This window comes from Condylura cristata, unplaced genomic scaffold (assembly GCF_000260355.1).
Source record: "Condylura cristata isolate star-nosed mole 26May11 unplaced genomic scaffold, ConCri1.0 scaffold00007, whole genome shotgun sequence".
Taxonomy (NCBI): Eukaryota; Metazoa; Chordata; class Mammalia; order Eulipotyphla; family Talpidae; genus Condylura; species Condylura cristata.
Genome location: NW_004567108.1, coordinates 38,944,362 through 38,963,475, shown reverse-complemented (window position 1 = coordinate 38,963,475; position 19,114 = coordinate 38,944,362). Strand labels below are relative to the sequence as shown.

The 19,114-nt window shown below is 37.3% G+C and overlaps 1 protein-coding gene across 1 annotated transcript in view; it reads right to left on the bottom strand.

Moving 5' to 3' along the window:
- Positions 1-19,114, bottom strand: part of MRPS27 (mitochondrial ribosomal protein S27) — a 70,602-nt gene that overhangs the window by 19,316 nt on the left and 32,172 nt on the right. Inside the window, exon 5 of the mRNA XM_004678220.2 lies at positions 471-585. Within this exon, the coding sequence (XP_004678277.1) occupies positions 471-585 (115 nt within the window). The remainder of the gene's footprint in view (positions 1-470; positions 586-19,114) is intronic.

Here is a 19,114-nt window from a genome sequence, read left to right as displayed (position 1 = left end):
TTCCATTGTGTTGGTTAGAATATCTCCAGCTCCACTCTAAAAAGGACATCTGAAGACAAATTTTTTGTTTAAAGATTTACTTATTTATTCATGCAACAGCTAGGGTCCAGGCTAGATGTGCAGGAGATGTGAGGATTCATCAGAAACAGAGTGGGGAGCAGAAAAGGCGGATACACTGAAATAAACTACTGAGGGGAGCAGTGGGTGGGACAGGACAGGTTTGTTGGGCCATGTGGGTCAGTTCCCTGGGTGGGGATTGAACTCATGCAGTGGTGAATGGTGATAGCTTGATAATGCTGAGATTTTTATCCCCTGTGCCACCAGGGAAGCCTGACAAATAACTTTTAAAAGTTATTTCTTGTGCTATTCTTTGCCTGTACTGTTACAGGTACAAATAGCACATTACCTAAATGCAAATACACAACATTTAAACTCAGGAAATAAACTGCAAATGCTAGGAAACCACTCACCTTATTTATAAGGGTATATAAGGCTTTGTCTTGTGCTTCATATTTTAGACACTGCCTAATCCAGGAGTGGACAGTCCAGTCTCTCAGGTACCAGCAGTTGGGACTGTGTCGAAATCTAAGTAGAGAGAGAAAATTGGTGCTAACTCTTAAATATCAATCTCAAAATACATTTTCCTTCAGCAGGTTGTTCTCTTAAATATTTACAGATAATACAGTCAACGTGACAAAGAACTCTGAAACTGAATGGTCAAGAAAAACTCATTCATTGTCAAGTATGAAATGGAAGAGAGAAGTCAACATAAGAATAAATAAAAGGCAATAATATTCTAAATATTTTACCCCTTATATAACACCTACTAATTCAAAATCTTGATTTAGTATGAGACTTATGAATAGCAGGTTTAGGAAATTATCTACTAACCACAGCATTGTATAAATAGATGTATCATTAGAAGAAAGATGTGAAATTGAAACAATATTTTAGAAATTTAAAATAAAACATGGAATACAGTAGGTTTTTAGTGAATAAAGAAGCTTCAATCCACATATGTACTGAAGTTACTATATACTGATCATTTTGTACACAGCTAGGGTATATATAATGGACAGCAATTCCATGCTTGCTATCATCTCCATTATATGTCTCATTATAAAACAAAGTATAAAAACATACTTTAGGGAGCACAGGGGTTAAAATCGCAGTGCTATCACACTATAACCAGCCACAGTGGCGTGAATTCCATCCCTGGCCAGGAGCTGACCTACGTGATCTTTCCTGTCTCACCCGCTGTTTCCCTCAGCAGTGTATTTCAGTAGATCTGCCTGTTCTGCTCCCCACTCTGTCTCTGGTGAATCCTCTCACCCATACCCCTACAACTCCAGCCTATAACCCAGTTCTTATAAGCATGAGTAAATATAAATCTTTAAGAATAAAATAAAAACATAGTTTATGAAAGGTGGGAGATGTTAAGTGCTAAAGACACAAAGGGTATTTATTGCTAGGTGCTAGAGGATTTTGTGGTATTAGATTTGGTCTGCTTTCCCTTTAGGGGGAAAAAAAAACAAAGTTAAAAAATGTCAATTATCACCTGTGCCTGACAATTTTAAACAGAATCCTCACTTTAAATCTCATCTTTTCCTTCAGTGTGTCTCAAAATTACCTATGTAACTTATCTTTTTGATGAATCTTAAAGATAAATCACCTATGGACTTATCTTTTTGATGAATCTTAAGAACACAATGACCATATCTAGCCAAACACCTTTTCCCTTATTAATAAGCAGTTGTTTTAAGGGTTTGAAGAATAACAAAAACTGATATAACCTAGTCATATTTGCCAATGCTCAAATTAAAACTTGTTTAATGTCATTCACTAACCTTCTGAGGCTAATTTTAATGCACTGAAAACCAGAAAATTCTTTCCCTCTAATGTCTTTCCCTTCTTACACTGTATCTCTTAAAAGCCTAAAGGGAAAATTATTCAAGACACCGCACATGCAACAGAATCCCCTCTGCATGTGAAATTTGTCACATGGACGCACAGGGGTTTTCTAAGTCCTCTCCACCTCCCACGCTGGGATATGGCTCTTGCAGTATTTGTTATCTAAGACCTACTAATTCAGATACACAACCATGTCCAGCACATTTTCAATTAAGTAACATTAAGTCAATTTAGGAATAAGAGGAAAATTCACATATATTATGAAATATGCTGTCACAGTGCAATTCCTGCTTTTCCCAGCCAGGCAGCAGATGAAGTTCTCTCTAAGGTCACGTCCACCAGTGTTTTTTTTAAAAAAGAAATTCGCACACACACACACACACACACACACACAAATCAGCACACAACCTATATGAGCAACTACCTAGTAGAACAGCTCACAGCATTGAGATAGTAGGTATCATCTTTGGATGGTTAAGTTCGAGAATTCCTTTGTCAATGACTTTTGAAGCAGTTCCCACAGATAAACTTAGGCCCTGTTCAAAGTTGCCAGTTGGAATATGAAAGGCAGATTGGAGTGGGTGCTTGCCTACAACTATTTTGCAGATTGCTGGAAGAATATTCTCCCTTCTGGTCAAGAGAAAGGCAACGAGTCAAGAACACAATACACTGATTTTCCAACTTGCCTACAAACAGGTTGGATTTTCCTTTTGCCTGCTTTGCCCACCAATCTGGCAGATTACAGGCAAGCAGTGTAGGAATCCCCAGTGTACTCCTTACCATCAGCAGTTTGTTCACCTCAACTGAGCAAGTCTTTACTCTGACTTACTTTATTAATGTCCAGGCCAGCAGGTTGATGGTGAATATGGTAAACAAACACAACCCAAATAATCCCAGCAATGCTTGTGCTCATGAAGGCAAGAGACATTCTGAGCTTCTAGCTTATAAAATATAAGTGCATTTACAACAATTCTAAGCATATGCACAATTCTCAGAGGGAGGAGGGATACGAGGAGAAGCGAAATGTACTTTAAGGCTCTGGATCTTGTTCTAAGGCTGAAGAGATCTCTGTCCTGCTAAGGAGAGTTTCCAGGTGAAGACAGAACTTTTGGCTGTGGGGCCAAAATTACAGCCAATTAAATGGCAACAATTGGGAAGTTTCCCCTTTTCAAAATCATGCTATGTTCAGGACTTTTCAGGACATTTGCCTGGACTATTTCTCATCAGAAGGAGAGCAGAATGAAAGGTTGCAGAATTGACAAGAGTGCAAAATTGATACAGGAGCAAAAGTCTGATATCATAATAGAATTTTCAGAAGGAAAGAGAGTTTACACCAAAGAAGTCAAGAATGAAAAGAAAAACATCACAGATTCACTATGAGTATATAGAAGTTATTTTGCTATGTGAAAGAATGTGACATGGAATTTCCTGTTTGTGACCAATTTCATTAAAAAAGAAAGTACAACACAGCCTTTATTCCATGGGGTTAAAATTAAGGTTCTTGATGAATGGCCAGAGAGGCAATGCTCAGCTCTTCGAGGACCACAAATGAAAGCTCCAGCCTGAGCAGGGCTGACACACAGATGCCCAGGCAGGGTGCTCAGCAGCACGGCCAGCACTGGCTCTTCCGTGTGAATGAGCAAGCTTTCCACAACGTTTATCTGATTATGAGAGCCACCAGCCTTGAACACACACATGAAGCTTTCCCTCCTCCCTAGTGTGTTCTGTATCCAATGGCAACAGGCTTTCCAATGGAAACAGCAGCCTGGGGCTGGGCAGACATGGAGATGAGCAAGGGGGCCGAGGATAAAGGGAGCAGAGAAGAATGCCAAGAAGAAAATACAGTTGGCTTCAAAGCTCACAGTGTGGACTGGGATTCTTATCAATGAGGAAAAGCCTATAATTACTAGAAAGTTTGAGCACTTCCTTGAACTGGAACCAAAGAACAAGAGAGTGTGAAACTATTTAACTCTTTAAACTAGTATTTGATTCAATCACTACTCTTCAATTTCTCATCTTAAAAGAATAATTTTCTTTGCATCTCGCTGGAAATTTTGCTTTCATCAATTATTAGTTGCCCCCAAGCTACCACAAATAAAATTAAATTTTTATGATAATGTTTTTTTGACTATTACATTTTTGCTAAGTGTAAAAAATAGGGCCACAGTCTATAAAGGAATTGAAGATAAAGACAGCAGTACTAACGATTAAAATCTCTTTCCTGCTTGAGATGGGATTCTTATTCTTATAGGTAAACTTCAGCTAAGTTTAATTTTCAACATATATGTCCTGAGCCTGCACTAAGTGCAGCATTTATTGCAAGAATATCTTCCAAAACAGCGCCACCAAATGGTCAGTCTGGGCACGAACATTTCCACAGAATGAGTTATATATAACTCATGTGGCAATAAGAAAAATGTTCTAGTATCTCTAAAAATTCCTTAATATTTACTTTGTAGTCAACCTCTCCAGGGGTTGCTGGTCAATTTATTCAAACTTTATACAGATAACTTCCTAGAGTATTTTTCTAACACCTGAGTTATTAATTTTAAAAAAGGAAAAAAAATTCTATCTGTTGGTTTGGTTCTAGTTTATATTCTGCTAATTTCCCAAAAGAACTTGAAAAAAATCAAAGCCTAGTCTGCAAGTAGTTTTTTCAGAGTCCTCTATACATTAATTACATTTTCTGGTATTCCTATCTGTGATTCTAAAAAGGATGGTAAAGAAGTGGATTTTGGGTAAAGAATAACAGACATAGAATTTTGCAAATGTGAAGTGTTAAATAAATGCAGCATAATAGCACATTTTTTGAAGTGACGATGGATAACAGAGAGAGTTGTTAGCTATCAAAGTCAAAGTCTAAATTTGTCAGACCAGGGCTTTGAAAATGAGGTCATTAGCATTTCACTTCCAACCATTAGCAAAAATAAGACAGAAAAACTATTCCAGGAAAAATAACTTATTTCCCAGGTCTTCTCAAAGGAACAAAAAGAATGCAATAACATATAGCACATATATACCCAAATTATTATCTCTTTCTCTTCTCTCTGACCTGGCTATCACTTTGCTAGATTGACCTCTGTTGATTTAGGAGACATACTTCTTATTCAATAAATAAGTATTTGCTGAATAGTGGTCAGCGCCAGGTGATCCCTTTCTGAGACAGAAAGAAAAACTCCCATAGACTGACTCTATGCATGCTTAGTTGCTGTCTGTCTCACTCCTTTCATGGTATATAAAAGCAAGGAGCAGTCAGGATGAAGCCAACTGTTCTTTTATCTAAAGCTGGAACACTATTTTTACCAGCCTCCAAAAGTTGATGGATACAGATTAACAAAGAAGAATTATTTGTGGAGAGAATGGGAGGGGAAAAAGCATATCCTGAGATTGTGGCCCCGTCCTTGTGGTGGTAGGAGGCATCACAGGCGGGTCTTTGTGGCCAAGAAGCACCCCATCCATGAAATGCATCTGGAAACAGCTGGTGGGGCTTTCATGCTGGACACATAGGTTCACTTCACACCCCAGAGACAGTTACTGAAAGGCAAGATGAGGCTAGAAGGAGAGCCCATATAGCTAAAAACAGTGGGAGGCTGAGAAAAATCAAATCTTGGGGCCATTCCTAGTTTTTTTTTTTTTTCAGTAATTGAGAAATAATTGACAGACATCACTGTGTAAGTTTAAGGAATTCAGCATGAATAATTGATTTATATTGTGAAATGATTACTACCAAGGTTCAGCTAACATTCATCTTCTCAGATACACACAATAAAAAAAATCTAGTCCTATTTATAAAACCATATAAAGTTGTGGGAACTGGCTTGCTACATGCAGGCATAGGGAAATGTTTCTTATTTTGGGCAGGAAATCTGTGAGCACTGAATGAACCAGTTTTAAAAAGACAAATATTTTCTGATAGCTTCCAAAAGTTTGACTTCAGATGGTACATGTGCAAAATCATGAATAACATGGTGACTAAGGCAGGTATATCACATATATTAATTCTTGACAGGTGGTATGTCAGAATAATTCTGAGGACAGGGAAAGTGAAGGGAAACAAAGGAAGAAAACAAAAACTGAAAATCAGAAATTATGGAGCATTCCTTCCATGCTAATGAAGTTGTCAGGATTAAGTCTACAAAAGAAATGGGCAAAGATCCCTAGACCAAGGGATGAGGCATAGGAGCATAAAAGCAGGGAAGAATTAAGTTGGTGTTTAGCAGACTTATATACATTTGAGTATGAGATTATGGATTTCTTTAGGGGTATTTTTGAGGGAAAAGAAGGTCAGCACTAATCTGGATATTTTTTAATCAGATATTTTTCTTTTCTAAAGAAAACCATTTCAGTGTTATAAACCTTCTCATTCTCTAATATGTGGAAAAGTTGATCCTCTAAGAATTCTGTTTATAGCCAAAGGTAAGACTGGATTTACTTCCAGCTAAATAACCCAACTTCGTAGTTCAATTCTATTTCTGTAACTCTACTAACTCTCCTATTAAGACTTAAAATTCTTCTATTTCTGTACCTCTACTAACTCTCCTATTAAGACTTTAAACTCGTGGTGACGCAGCAGGTTAAGGCACAGCACTAAGAAGCTAAAGACACTTCAGAATGAGCTCGATCCCTGCCCTAGTGGTGACCCACATGGCGTGGCAGACCTCTCCTGACCAACCCACTGCTCCCCTTGGCAGTGAACTTCATAGATCTGCCTGTTCTGCTCCCCACTTTGTCTCTGGTGAATCCTCTCACTGCCCCTGCACCTCTGGCTTATACCCCAGTTCTTTATGCACAAATAAATAAATCTTTAAAAAAAAAAAAAGACTTTAAATTCTTAAAGGTCAGAGGACAAGTTTTCTATCTTGTAGGTGCTTGAATATTTGGCAACAGTGCCTAGACCTGAGATTATATAAATGCCAATAACATATGCTGACACTCATTATTTATATTTGAAAGAGTAACCTATTTTCCAGTTTTGAAGTACCATCCTGTCTACAAGAGATGAAGCCAGGAGGAAATGCTACCGGTTTTGTACAAGCCATGAAGAGATCAGAGATGGCAAAGATATGTGGTCAGTCTAGACAGGTATCCATTCCACACTTCTTGCCCCTGTTGGCTCTTTCCCATCATTCATAAGAGGAATCTGAAGTGTAATAAATTCACAGAAGACAAGTTGACAGAATGAAGCCAAAAAAATGAGGAGAAAGGTCAAAGTACACAGGTTCAAAGAACTCCTTCCCTACCCAGTTACAAATAAAATGGAGAATGACTAGACAAGAAGTGGAATGTCATCTAGGCTAAGTAAATTGGGAAAAGGGGAAAGAAGAAAAAAATTTCATGGAATTTGAGATTCTATAGTTTAGTGATAATAAGGCCCTTTGAGCTACTTTTTGAGAACTTACTGAGTTCTGATATGAAATGACCCAGTCTAATTGCTTTACTTTATGAGTAATGTTGATGTCCAGTGAGATGAAATAATTTACTGTAGATAAGCAAAGATAATGACAGGATCCAACTAGATTCTTGCTATTCTGCCATTGCTTCTCAATTCTTTTATCTGGCTGTTGTTTACAAGCATTTCTGTAGTTTCACAAAGGTCTTCAACATGTCTTTAAAGTAAATGACATCTCTTTGAAATTTAGAAGCAAAATCTGGAGAAAAACAGACTGTGAAAAATTTTGGAGTTGCCCTGAACTAATTGTCCAACTTTGAAAGTTTTGAGTTTTGTTGCTGTATGTTACTACTTTCTGTATCTCTCAAATATAATGACTGTTAAACAGCCAAAATCACCCTAAGGATTCACTGCCATGACTATTTATTTTTGGTGTCAAACCCCTGTTTCTGCTAATTCCTAGAGCATAAATAAATGAACCCATAGAATGTAGAGGAATAAGGTGGGGGCAGTCATTGGGATATTAAGAAATTACCTGCCAGTCTCTAGAACTGTAAAGACATAATCGATTTTGTTTTTTAGTTTAAAAGAAAGAAATCTGAAAACTGAGGTTTGGATTTGTCAGTCTAATTGATATTCAAGAAGTGCTAATATACTACTTACAAAAATTTATTTATATATGAGAATATGTATAAGTAAATTTAATATATAAGTAAATTTCCTTCTTTCTATATTACCAAATGGTAAAAATCATGTTGTTTACATTTAATAAGCAGCTCCTCTATTTATATCAAGCCTATGAAAACTCAATTTTGAAATTGTAGAAGAAAAGTCACATGAACGACCAAATGCAAACTTCATGCTGTTCAAAGGGTAAGGACAGAGACAACACATTTTGATATGTTAACAATTATAATGATTATAAATTTTGACTAGGGAAGAACTTTTTTTTTTTTAAAGATTTATTTATTCATACAGAACTGGGGTACAGGCCAGAGATGTGGAGGGTGAGAGGATTCACCAGAGACAGTGGGGTGCAGAACAGGCAGATCGATGAAGTGCACTGCTGAGGGGAGCAGCGGGCGGGTCGGGAGAGGTCTGCCTCGCCATGTGGATCTCCTCCGGGGCAGACGGGGATCAAACTCATGCGGAAGTGGCTTAAGCTTCTTAGTACTGTGCTTTAACCCGCTGGGCCACCATGGAAGGCCAGAACTATTTTTTTTAATGATAAACAAAATAAGGTCTGGGTTCACCTGCTCTGGCTGGCAAACCTATACTACAACTAAACAGAAACTCTTAGGCTGGCCAATAAGGAGGAAAGGAACAATTTGAAAAACATCTTTTATTGCCTGAGAACTTTTTTGCAAAGTCTCAGAATGCCAGGAGAGCGGTCTCAATGTGATTGCAGGCAGCTTTCCAAAGTGCCCTTGCTTCTGAAGTATGAGTCAGGGGAAAAAGAAAGAGCTCCTTGGCAAAGATACACTCTTTCTTCCCTGGTTCCACCCTCTCTTCCCTTTTATTATATATTTAAAAAATAAGTTTTGATGGATAAGACAAATAGATTCCAGACAGGCTTAAGTGAAGGAGTTTGAGCACCATGGAGGCAAAATATCATTTCAGAGGTCTTCATTGTTTGTCATTGTGAGCCACAGACCCAGGGAAGCGTCACCTGCATCCCAGAAAGGGCTGGGCTCATCTGATCATGTGTCAGGTCATGGCTGCACTTGTGGGCAAAGAGAGAGGAACAAGATATGAATGTATCTTTGCTTCCTAAACATCATTAGCTCATCTACTGGACAATTTCAGCAAGCTGGCAGGGGCAGGAGTGGTCTTTGATGCTGCACAGTAAGTGGGATTTCAACTACAGGAGCTGTAGGCTATCCATGTAGGCTCTTCATGGCTGCTACAATATCTGCAATCTTCAGTGAACAGGTACAATGCTCCCTTGACAAAGTACAATGCTCCCTTGACAAAGTTAGGCAGTAAAGCAAGGGAACCTTCTTATAAGTCTTTAAAAACCTTAGAATAATATTAAGGAAAAACTGAATCTTAAACTAAAGAGAGTGGTTCTACTACTATACCTGACAGAATCACTTATTACAAGAGAATGGAGCACTTGGTGAAGGCAAAGTGGCCCTTTCTGCAAGTGATCATGAACATACTATGAACCAAGATATATGCTGGGCACCACGAGACAAAGGTAAGCACTCATAGACGTTGTCTTCAATGAGTTAAGGCTGTAATTATTCAAAAATAAGTATACTGTGAATATGTAAAAAACTGAAAGGTTAATTTAAAAGCATCATATGCAATTTCTCATTTATATAACATTTCATAACATCCTAGTACTACATTTTTAAAAATCAGCTCTTAATAGGAAAGTGAATGTTCTTTCCAGTTTTTCCTCTTCTCTTCTGGAAAGTGCATATCTCTCCAATTTTTCTTTTCTTTTCCTAGTAACCTCTGATTGTTCCTTGGATATATTTAAGAAAGGAAATGTTACAGATATAAATAAAACTGTACCCCCCCCTCCTTTCAAAGGAGGAAAGTTGATGTACATCATTCTCATGCCAGTTTTATACTACTTCATAGGGTTCAACCCTGGATTGATATGAGGACTGAGGAAGAAAGACATGGAAACTGCTTAGTACAAGGGCTAGCACACAGCACGCTAGATGGCCCACACAGAACAGTGACAACAAGTGACGTGAAAGAGTCCAAGTTTAAAAGGTGAGCTCTGTGGTTATTTGTCTCCACGTGGGAGGTAATCTGCATATGGCTGGTACACACAGGCTGTACTAGCCAACTGGGAGAGGACAGAGCAGGAAGGATGGGGTCAGCAAGAGGGTGAAGGGTCCCTTTTTCCTCCAGGGATGGTGATGGTCTCCAACGAGGTGGTGGAAGGCAAAGCAGAGAGGAGAACAGAGAGGCTTTTCACAATCACGAAGAATCAATGTCCACCAATACAATGACTGTCTGTCCGCTGACTTAGCAGAGTTTCTGACCCATGAAGAAAAATGTCCAGCAGGGAGGAGGAAGTTGGGAGGTGACTTAATTTGAATTAATTTACCCATCAGTTCTCTTTTGCCTGTGGACTGACTTTTACAACACAACAGAGTTTATGCCTTGAGTCCTCCCAGTGCCACAAAGATATGGATACCTACTGAAGATAAACTCAATCACCCAAAAGAAAAGCTGCTAATCACGCTCACAGCGCCAATCTATGCCCAGGGCAGAATAGATACCTACATATGTGGGTCATGCCACCCCACCGTGCCCAGGAAATAAAGGGAAAGAGCAGTAAAGTGGAGAGATTTGATACTGAGCAAGCTGCTGACCTAGCTTGGGATCTCTGACCCTCTCCCACAACCAAGAACCCACTTTTTCAACATTTATCCACAATTGGTAACCCAAAAGAATTGAAGGAGGAAAGCTCCTATTCCTTTTCCCAGATTGTATGAAATACTCAGCCTTTTCAGACAATCTGGGTAAAGCTTCTGACAGCAGCCTCAGCAGAGTAAAGGAACATGAGTTAGTATTATGAAAAACAAATACACAATAGCTTTCCTATGTTATCAAAAAGATAAAACAAAACAAAAAAACCTGCTGATATAATGATTATAATGATATAATGAACACTCAAATATACTTCAGTAGTGATATTCTTTATTTAAAAAAGTAAACATTTTGAGTAAGATACTCGTTCTGGATTTCAATTTCAATAAATTATAAAACAAAGGGCTATAAAAGATCTTACAGAATAACCTTTATATAATAATCCTTAACCATCCTTCATAAAAGATAAGTCATAGTACTGTATTTTGATTATTTGTTCAGTCAGTAATATTATATTAAAGACATTTGTGCATCAATATTAAGACCCAGGTAAATGCATAGTATGTAAATTTTAAGAAATGTTAAGACATAATCACAAAAGTGTAATGTTACCTTTTATTTGCCTGTGGGAATAAAAGGATAATCACATGCCACAATATTATTCAGGAATATTCTGAGCTGAGAGAGAGCTAAATCAAGTTTAGCTCATTTTAAAAAATAGGTAACATTGCAATAACTTCTTAATTCGAGAGGTAAAACTTCAGTTTTATAAGTCCTTCTCTGCTCTGATGATTTTTTTTTTTCATTAAGTGTTTTATCTATATCTGAATGGCCAATAAGCTAGGGGACTGAATCCCACAAGATTACGAAACCAGCACAACAGGGGTATCTAATCCAGGGTGAAGTTCAGTGGAGCACCAAGCATTTATATGTGGCCACTTCCTGTAGCAGGTATGCATAAAACCTAGCAAATCAGGGAACATACATCATGTCAGAATGTGGCTTCCTAACACACATATGTGTGTTATACACATATATGTGCATACACACACATTGATTATAAAGGGGAAAAAGAAGGAAGGTAGGAAAAAGATATAGGGGGAAAGGAATATAATAACCAATAACCAACCTCCTCTTACCATCCTTTTGGGATTGGGGTGGGGGTCAGTACAAAGCTATCCATCATTTTACCTCCTTGAACTCCCCTTGTTGACATGGAGAAATCAGCACCACCGTGTAGAAAAATGTCAGGATTTGGTGACTTCAACACCACATTAGAATAGGCACAAGGATCTTTTCCTTTGTACACTGTGGTAACAACTGATAGTACAATACAACAGAAGGTGCTACGCCAACTAAGGGTGCCCTCTAAAAGGAGGAGCATTTCGCTAGAAAATTTTGTCATTTCAGAAGTTAGAGATAAAATCATTTTATTCAAATCACGTCCAATGAAGCCATTTCACTTTTTCTCCTGATCCTGAAATGCAGTATTATAAAAAAAGATGTTCAGCAAGCTACCTCAGTCCTAGAGCTTCCACTCATGGCAATCAAATGTCACCATCCTTTCAACCTGCATTTAGTATCACAGACATGTCTAATAGTCCATGTATTATGGATTAGGTGTTTAGTTCTCTTACAGATTTATATATACACTCACACAAAAGAAAATGCTAGCATTTAAATAACAGGCACTTTACATTTAAAAACAGAGATATAGTCATTCCAAAAATTTAAATGCTAATCAAGTATTAATAAAAGAGATAAAAAATAATTTGAGAGAACTATATAAGAGAAAGGACTTTTGCTGATTCAGTGGCAAGATGACTTATTATAGAATATTGCAGAGCTGGAAATGAATTCTTCAAATTACCTATTCAACCTCTTCACTTTCTTCATTATAAACAAATGAGCTTGGAATGATTGTGTTAACTTGGCCAAGAGTTCCTTGACAATTTCGTTATGTAAATTATATGAACTGAAGTATTGTCTCTCTTTCTTTTCCCCAGTCTCCTCAGAGTCATTTAACGATCACAGTGGGTGGAACTGCAGAAATATATGGGTGAGGCAGAATGGAAGCATTCAGAAGCCCTACTGAGGAAAGGGATTTTTCAATTTCTTGTGATTTCAAGGTATTTGCCTAAGTGATCCTCATACAATACATGGGCCTGTTATAATGTCCATTTACTCAGTGTTGACCTGCATTATTATCAGGTTCCAAGAACAAGAATAAGATGAAAACATTATGAGACCCCTTAAAACCTTAGATAGTGCTTGCTTATCTGATGTGCAGATGTGTTCCTGTAAAAAACAACCAGATGTGCCATTCTCGATATGCTCGGGATTTGGCAGTCCTTGATCTTCTTAGAAAATGCAAATGTTAAGAACAAGTACATCAGATGTGCAGTTATGTCACTTAGATACCACTGACAGAACAATACACATCTCTAGCTCAAATACCTCCCCAGCTGCAGACATATCTACTCAATATCCTCCCAGACATCTCCATTTGGCTCTTACCACAGGCTTTTCAAACACAACTTATACAGAACTGAGCATATTATATCTACTCTCTCTCTCTCAACCATGATCGCCGGTGGTCTAAGATCTCTTACGATCACTAAGACCACCCAATCTAGAAAACCCAATGCTCTGATTCTACTATTACACTTGAACATGTGCTTCTGTTCCAACCCAGTTAAAAAATCTAATTCCCCCAGTGGCTTCTTTACAAGTTGTCACTTGAAAGCACTTTTTAAAAAATCACAATAAACTATCGTTCTTAATATAAGTGTAATAGTTTCTATGTAAATCTAGCCATTATAGAACATAGAGAAGTAAAAATCACATGGATTCTTACCACCCAAAAATAATTTTCTATAAAGCATACAGTGATTCCCACATTTTTCTATTGGTGGGAATATTTCCCAATTATAAACAAAATGGTAGTGAATAATTTTGACCTATAAACAATTTTTTTCCAGGATGATTTCTTTTAAGAAAGTACAAATATAAGTTCCTATAAGTTTGCTGAGGGCTATCTGTTGCCATGAGAACTGGCAACTTAATCTGTCTCAATACAGCTGGCAAAAAGCAATTCATTATGTTATTGATTGGCATATTCTATTTTGGTATGAGGAAACAAGAATGCCTTAAAAATCTCTCCCCACTTTATCTTTCTGAAGCTATATATTTAGTATTTTAGGTACTGACTGTCTTCCCTAATGTTTTATATCTCCCTTTTATCTTTATACTCAATTTCAAAACACATTTACTATGTTCTGAGGCAAACATTTTTCATGAAGAGAAAAACCTACCACTCTTCCCAGAGCAGCAAGAAGACATCTCCTGCAACTTGTCCTACAAACATTTTTTAAATCCATTTTTATCTAAAGATAAAATGGATATCCACTGAGACTAGCCCACAATTATTACATAATAATATATGTATCAGATATAAAAGATTGTAGTTTGATAATGAAACAGTCAAGTAGCTAAAATGTCATATAAGTAATAATAGGTGGTTCAAAATACACATGGAATACTGGGTTGTGTTTCCAGGACAACAAAATGCCAAGCTTCATATTACTTTCTGCAACAATTAACTAAATAATTTACATTTAAGTGGCACTTTCCACATGCTCCTGAAGATCATTATATCAGTGTGATTAAAATACTGATCAGGAAACTGTGATTAAAAAAAAAATAGCCAGCTGCTATACACTCATGGGGGGAAAAATTCCCAAAGATAAAAGCTGTTAGCTCCAGATACTATACTGCAATTTTTACTAGATTATAAGAACAGAATAATAGAAAATACAAAATACTTTTCAGTAGCAATAGCTCTGATACTTCTTATAGTATTTGAAGGTGATGAGGATTACTGACATGATATAATCCTTCTGCCATGAAGCAGAACAAGGATTAGAAAGCATTATTACCTATAACTTCTTCTCTGCCAAATGCCCATTACCTTATACTCCACCATGGCCTTACATACAACATAGAGATTTCATCTTTATATCAATTCCAGTCTATTGACAGTGATTGTTATATTGAGAAAGCTGGGTTGGGACAGCTGAGCCTAAAATCAAAGACCAATGACTGGCAACCGCAGACATCAAGTGTGATGTATATATGTATTTGGTTGAGGTGTAAAAACTGGAACCCTCATATATTGTTGGTGGAAGAGTTACATGAATGCTTCAGCCATTGCAAAAGAATTTGGCAGTTCATCCAAAAGCTAAAGAGAATTACTGCATGACACAGCAATCCTAGGTCCAAAGAACTAAGAATGGGTACTCAAAAAATAATAAGTACATAGATGTTTATAACAGTACTGTTCACAATAGCGTTCACAATAGCCAATAGATGGGGGAAAACTGTCATCAACAATTGAATAGATAACTATAGTACATACAAGCAAATGAATATTGTTCTGCTATAAAAAGTAATAAAATACTGATATATCCTGCATTATGGATGAATCTTGAGAACATTTTTCTAAGTTAAAGAAGTCAGATATAAAAGGTTGCTTGTTGTGTGATTCTACTTATGTGAAATATCTAGGGCAGGTAATCCGTACAGAAAGTAGGCTATAGTTGTCAGGGGCAGAGGAAAGGAGGCACTGAGAAATAACTGCCCAATGGGTATGGAGTTTCCTTTTGGGATTTTGAAAGTGTTTTGGAACAAGACATGTGGCTGTTACACAATATCATCACTGAAATGCTCATTTTAATTTTGTTATATGATGTTTATTTAAAAAATAAACAGAAATAGAGAGAGTATGTGTGAGCATGATGGGTTGAACTGTGTCCCTTGGATATGCTGAAGTCCTAACTTTCAATACCTGTGAATGTGACTTTATTTGGAAATAGGATCTTTGCCAATTTAATCAATTTAATTGGATTAGGGGGGCCCCTGATCCAATACAAACTGTCCTCAGAAGAAAACATACCCACACACGTACACACATGGAGAACGCCATGTAATGACAAAGGCAGAAACCACAGAGACGCATCTACAAACCACGAAGTAGCAAGAACTGCTGGCAACACCAGGAGTTAAGGCATGGGGTAGATTTTCCTCCTAAGAGTCTTTAGCGAAAGCATTACCCTCTAGACGCTTTAATTTCAGACTTCTATTCAGACCCAGTCAGACTTCTAGTCAGAGGTGAAATAAATTTTTGCAATTCTGTCATTTTGATTTAAGTAGTTTGTTACAGCAGTCCTGTGAAACTAACACATAAGGGGGGAAAAAAACAAGACAGGAAGTAGGGAGAGAACAGGAAATAAGTGTGAGTGGCATAAAAAAACAAAAACTGGCTGGAGAAGCAACTAGACTGAAAGGAGAGCTCAGCTGTGACATTCATAGTACTTCTATGGGGACTGCTGGAGAAATGATTCTAACTTTGCAGTTCAAGAAGACATAGGATCACATGAAAGAAGAGTAGCAAATAAGCACTTATCTACTTAACAACTACTGAGCATTTTTTATAAAGTGGACTTTTTTTTTTTTAAGATTTATTTATTTATTCATATAGAACTGGGGTACAGGCCAGAGATGTGGAGGATGAGAGGATTCACCAGAGACAGAGTGGGGAGCAGAACAGGCAGATCGACGAAGTACACTGCTGAGGGGAGCAGCGGGCGGGTCAGGAGAGGTCTGCCACGCCATGTGGTCACCTCCGGGGCAGGCGGGAATCGAACTCATGAGGAAGTGGCTTTTAGATTCTCAGTGTGGTGCTTTAACCCGCTGTGCCACCAGGGAGGGCCTATAAAGTGGACTTTTAAAGGCCTTATATTATCAAGTTTTACCAGACAAGGTTTACTCAAGATGTGAGTAAATTTCATAATATGGTATTACATAGCTAGGTGACATGTGACCAAAGTAAGAGTGATGGAAATCAATGCACTTATGCTTCAGTCAGTCGTTGCTGGCTGGAGTGATTGAAAAAACATCCAACTTAATATTTGGCAGGCTTGTAAAAGAAAAGGGATGACTCCCCCAAGCAAGAGCAGAACCCAGAAGAAAAACAATATTTGTTAAACACACTGAATGAGTCGAGAAAGATAATTCCATAAATGTAGAATTTACATTAGAGATTAGTGATATCTGGCTAAAAAATACAGGTTAGCAATAAATTATATGAACAGTCTGAGCTATCCTTGAAATATGTTGCAGCAAGACTGGGCCTTAAGAAGTGGGAAGGATAGATAATCTTTTTATTCCTCTTCTAACTTCTCATCCAGTAAAATCACAGTGGCCCTATACAGATAACTATCAGAACACATGAGTCATATAGCTTTATCACCTCAATGAAGAAAGTTTATTCGGTTAGATGTTTCAGAGAGTCATAAAATAATGGATGATGAGGCCATGTCTCTATTCTACAACGTAGAGTTGTAAATCCAAGAAGCCATGAATGTAACTTGTAAAACATAAGTAACTTCTAGTATCTTAATTGAAAAATGAGACTAATTCTGTTATAAAAAGTGTGAATCTAACTTTAAAAATGAACAATCATATAAATCGATATATAAGAAAATAAATTTTTAAAAATGTGAATCTAACTTTAAATAAATCTATGAGGCCCTGGTGGTGCAGCGGGTTAAAGTACAGCACTACAAGCACACTCACAGCTGCTTCAGCATGAGTTCGATCCTCAGGTGATCACATGGCATAGCAGACCTCTCCTGTCTCACCCACTGCTCCCCTCAGCAGTGTACTTCGTCCATCTGCCTGTTCTGCTCCCTACACTGTCTCTGGTGAAGCCTCTCACAGCCCCTGCACCTCTGGCCTGTATCTCAGTTCTGTATGCATAAATAAAATCTTTAAAAAAAATAATCAATAAATCTATGAAATTAATAAATTTAACTAAGGTCAAATAGCTTTTTCTTTTTTAACTCATCATTAAACTACTGAAGTGAATGCAGTATTCTAATTTGAAATTTGTTATGATACTTTATCCTCTTTAGAGGTTTGCTATAAATAACAAAATTTGACTCTAGACACTAGAAACAAAAACAGAAAGTAGGTTAGAGCCTGATCAAGAACGATCTCCCCTTTAGGAGAGGGAAGGCAAAGACATAAGAATGTGGAAGGAGAAACAGGCCTTGGTGGAATAGATAAGAAATGAACCAAAGATGGCTACATATTAAAAGTAAATCATGACAAGCAACAGAAAAGGGTGACTATTTGAGAATACATACTACCATCCATACAGCAATTCCTTTATTCTCCATAGAATAAAAAAGACATTAGATCTAGAAAATTAGATATTTACTTTGCTTCCTCCTTTTTCTAAAGATACACATCTTCCTGTGTGACCCACTGCATTAAGGTGTGGGACTCTCTGTATCAGCCTCACTCAAGTGTCATTAGATACAGTAGAAATATAACTGCCCCAACCCCAAGCTCCAAGAGAGGAACTGAATGTTAACCTTCTTGAGGTAGTGAATGTCAGTGAAGTCCCCAAATAACACACACGCTTTTTCACGTTCTAAGTATCTTCTGCCAACTCAGTTCCCAACTACTGGCAGATAAATGACAAGGGAAATGCTACTGATCTACAAGAGAAGTAGAAATAAAAAGGAGCCCAAAATGTGCTAGTGTTACCATTAAGCTTATGAACCTTTCCTCATATGTTGAATTTTATGGTAAAAGGATCCCCAAACCTTTGAAAACTGGGGTTCAGGACACTGGGGAAAGTCATAAGAAGAGGCAGAACCCCTTTGTACCTTTCAAAGGCTTTAACCTTTCCAAAGCATATCCACGTGTATAAGTTGAGTGATTTTCTACATAACTTTCTACCTTAATTTTAAAGATGTGAAAACTGAGGTCAGCAGGCTAACTGATCTGAGTAGGACCAGACTGTAATCATTTTGATAGAGCCATACAGAATTCCAATCTATGTCCACTCTGTGGCTTACATCCAGCCACACCAACTCCCTACTTTGTCTTGCATAAGGAAAGTCTTTTGAAACAGACTTAAAAACGTATCTTTACTTGCTCACTAAATGGGTTTCAAGGGACATATTAACAGAAGAGGATAATATGTAAGCAGCTAGGATTTTAAAATATAATAATTTGCTTATAGATTTCATTCTATTACTCAACAATATTGATTGAGACTCTCTGCTATGTTGCAGTCATGGTTAGGAGCTGGAAATATAAAATCAAGTAAGATATGAGCGTCATCTTCAAAAAGCCCACTTTAGATTAATAGTTCTCCAGAAATATATCTTTTCCAGAATCAAAAGTGCCTACAGTCAAAATCATTTACTGTTGCCAAAAAAGCATATCAAAATAAATTTTTAAAAATCTATACTATTTTAGGCATACAGACCAGTGGATTCGAATAGAAAACCCAGATATAAACCCATGAGTTTATGGACACCTAATTTTTGACAAAGGAGCAAAGAAGATACAATGGAACAAAGAAAATTTGTTCAGCAAGTGGTGCTGGGAAAACTGGGAAGC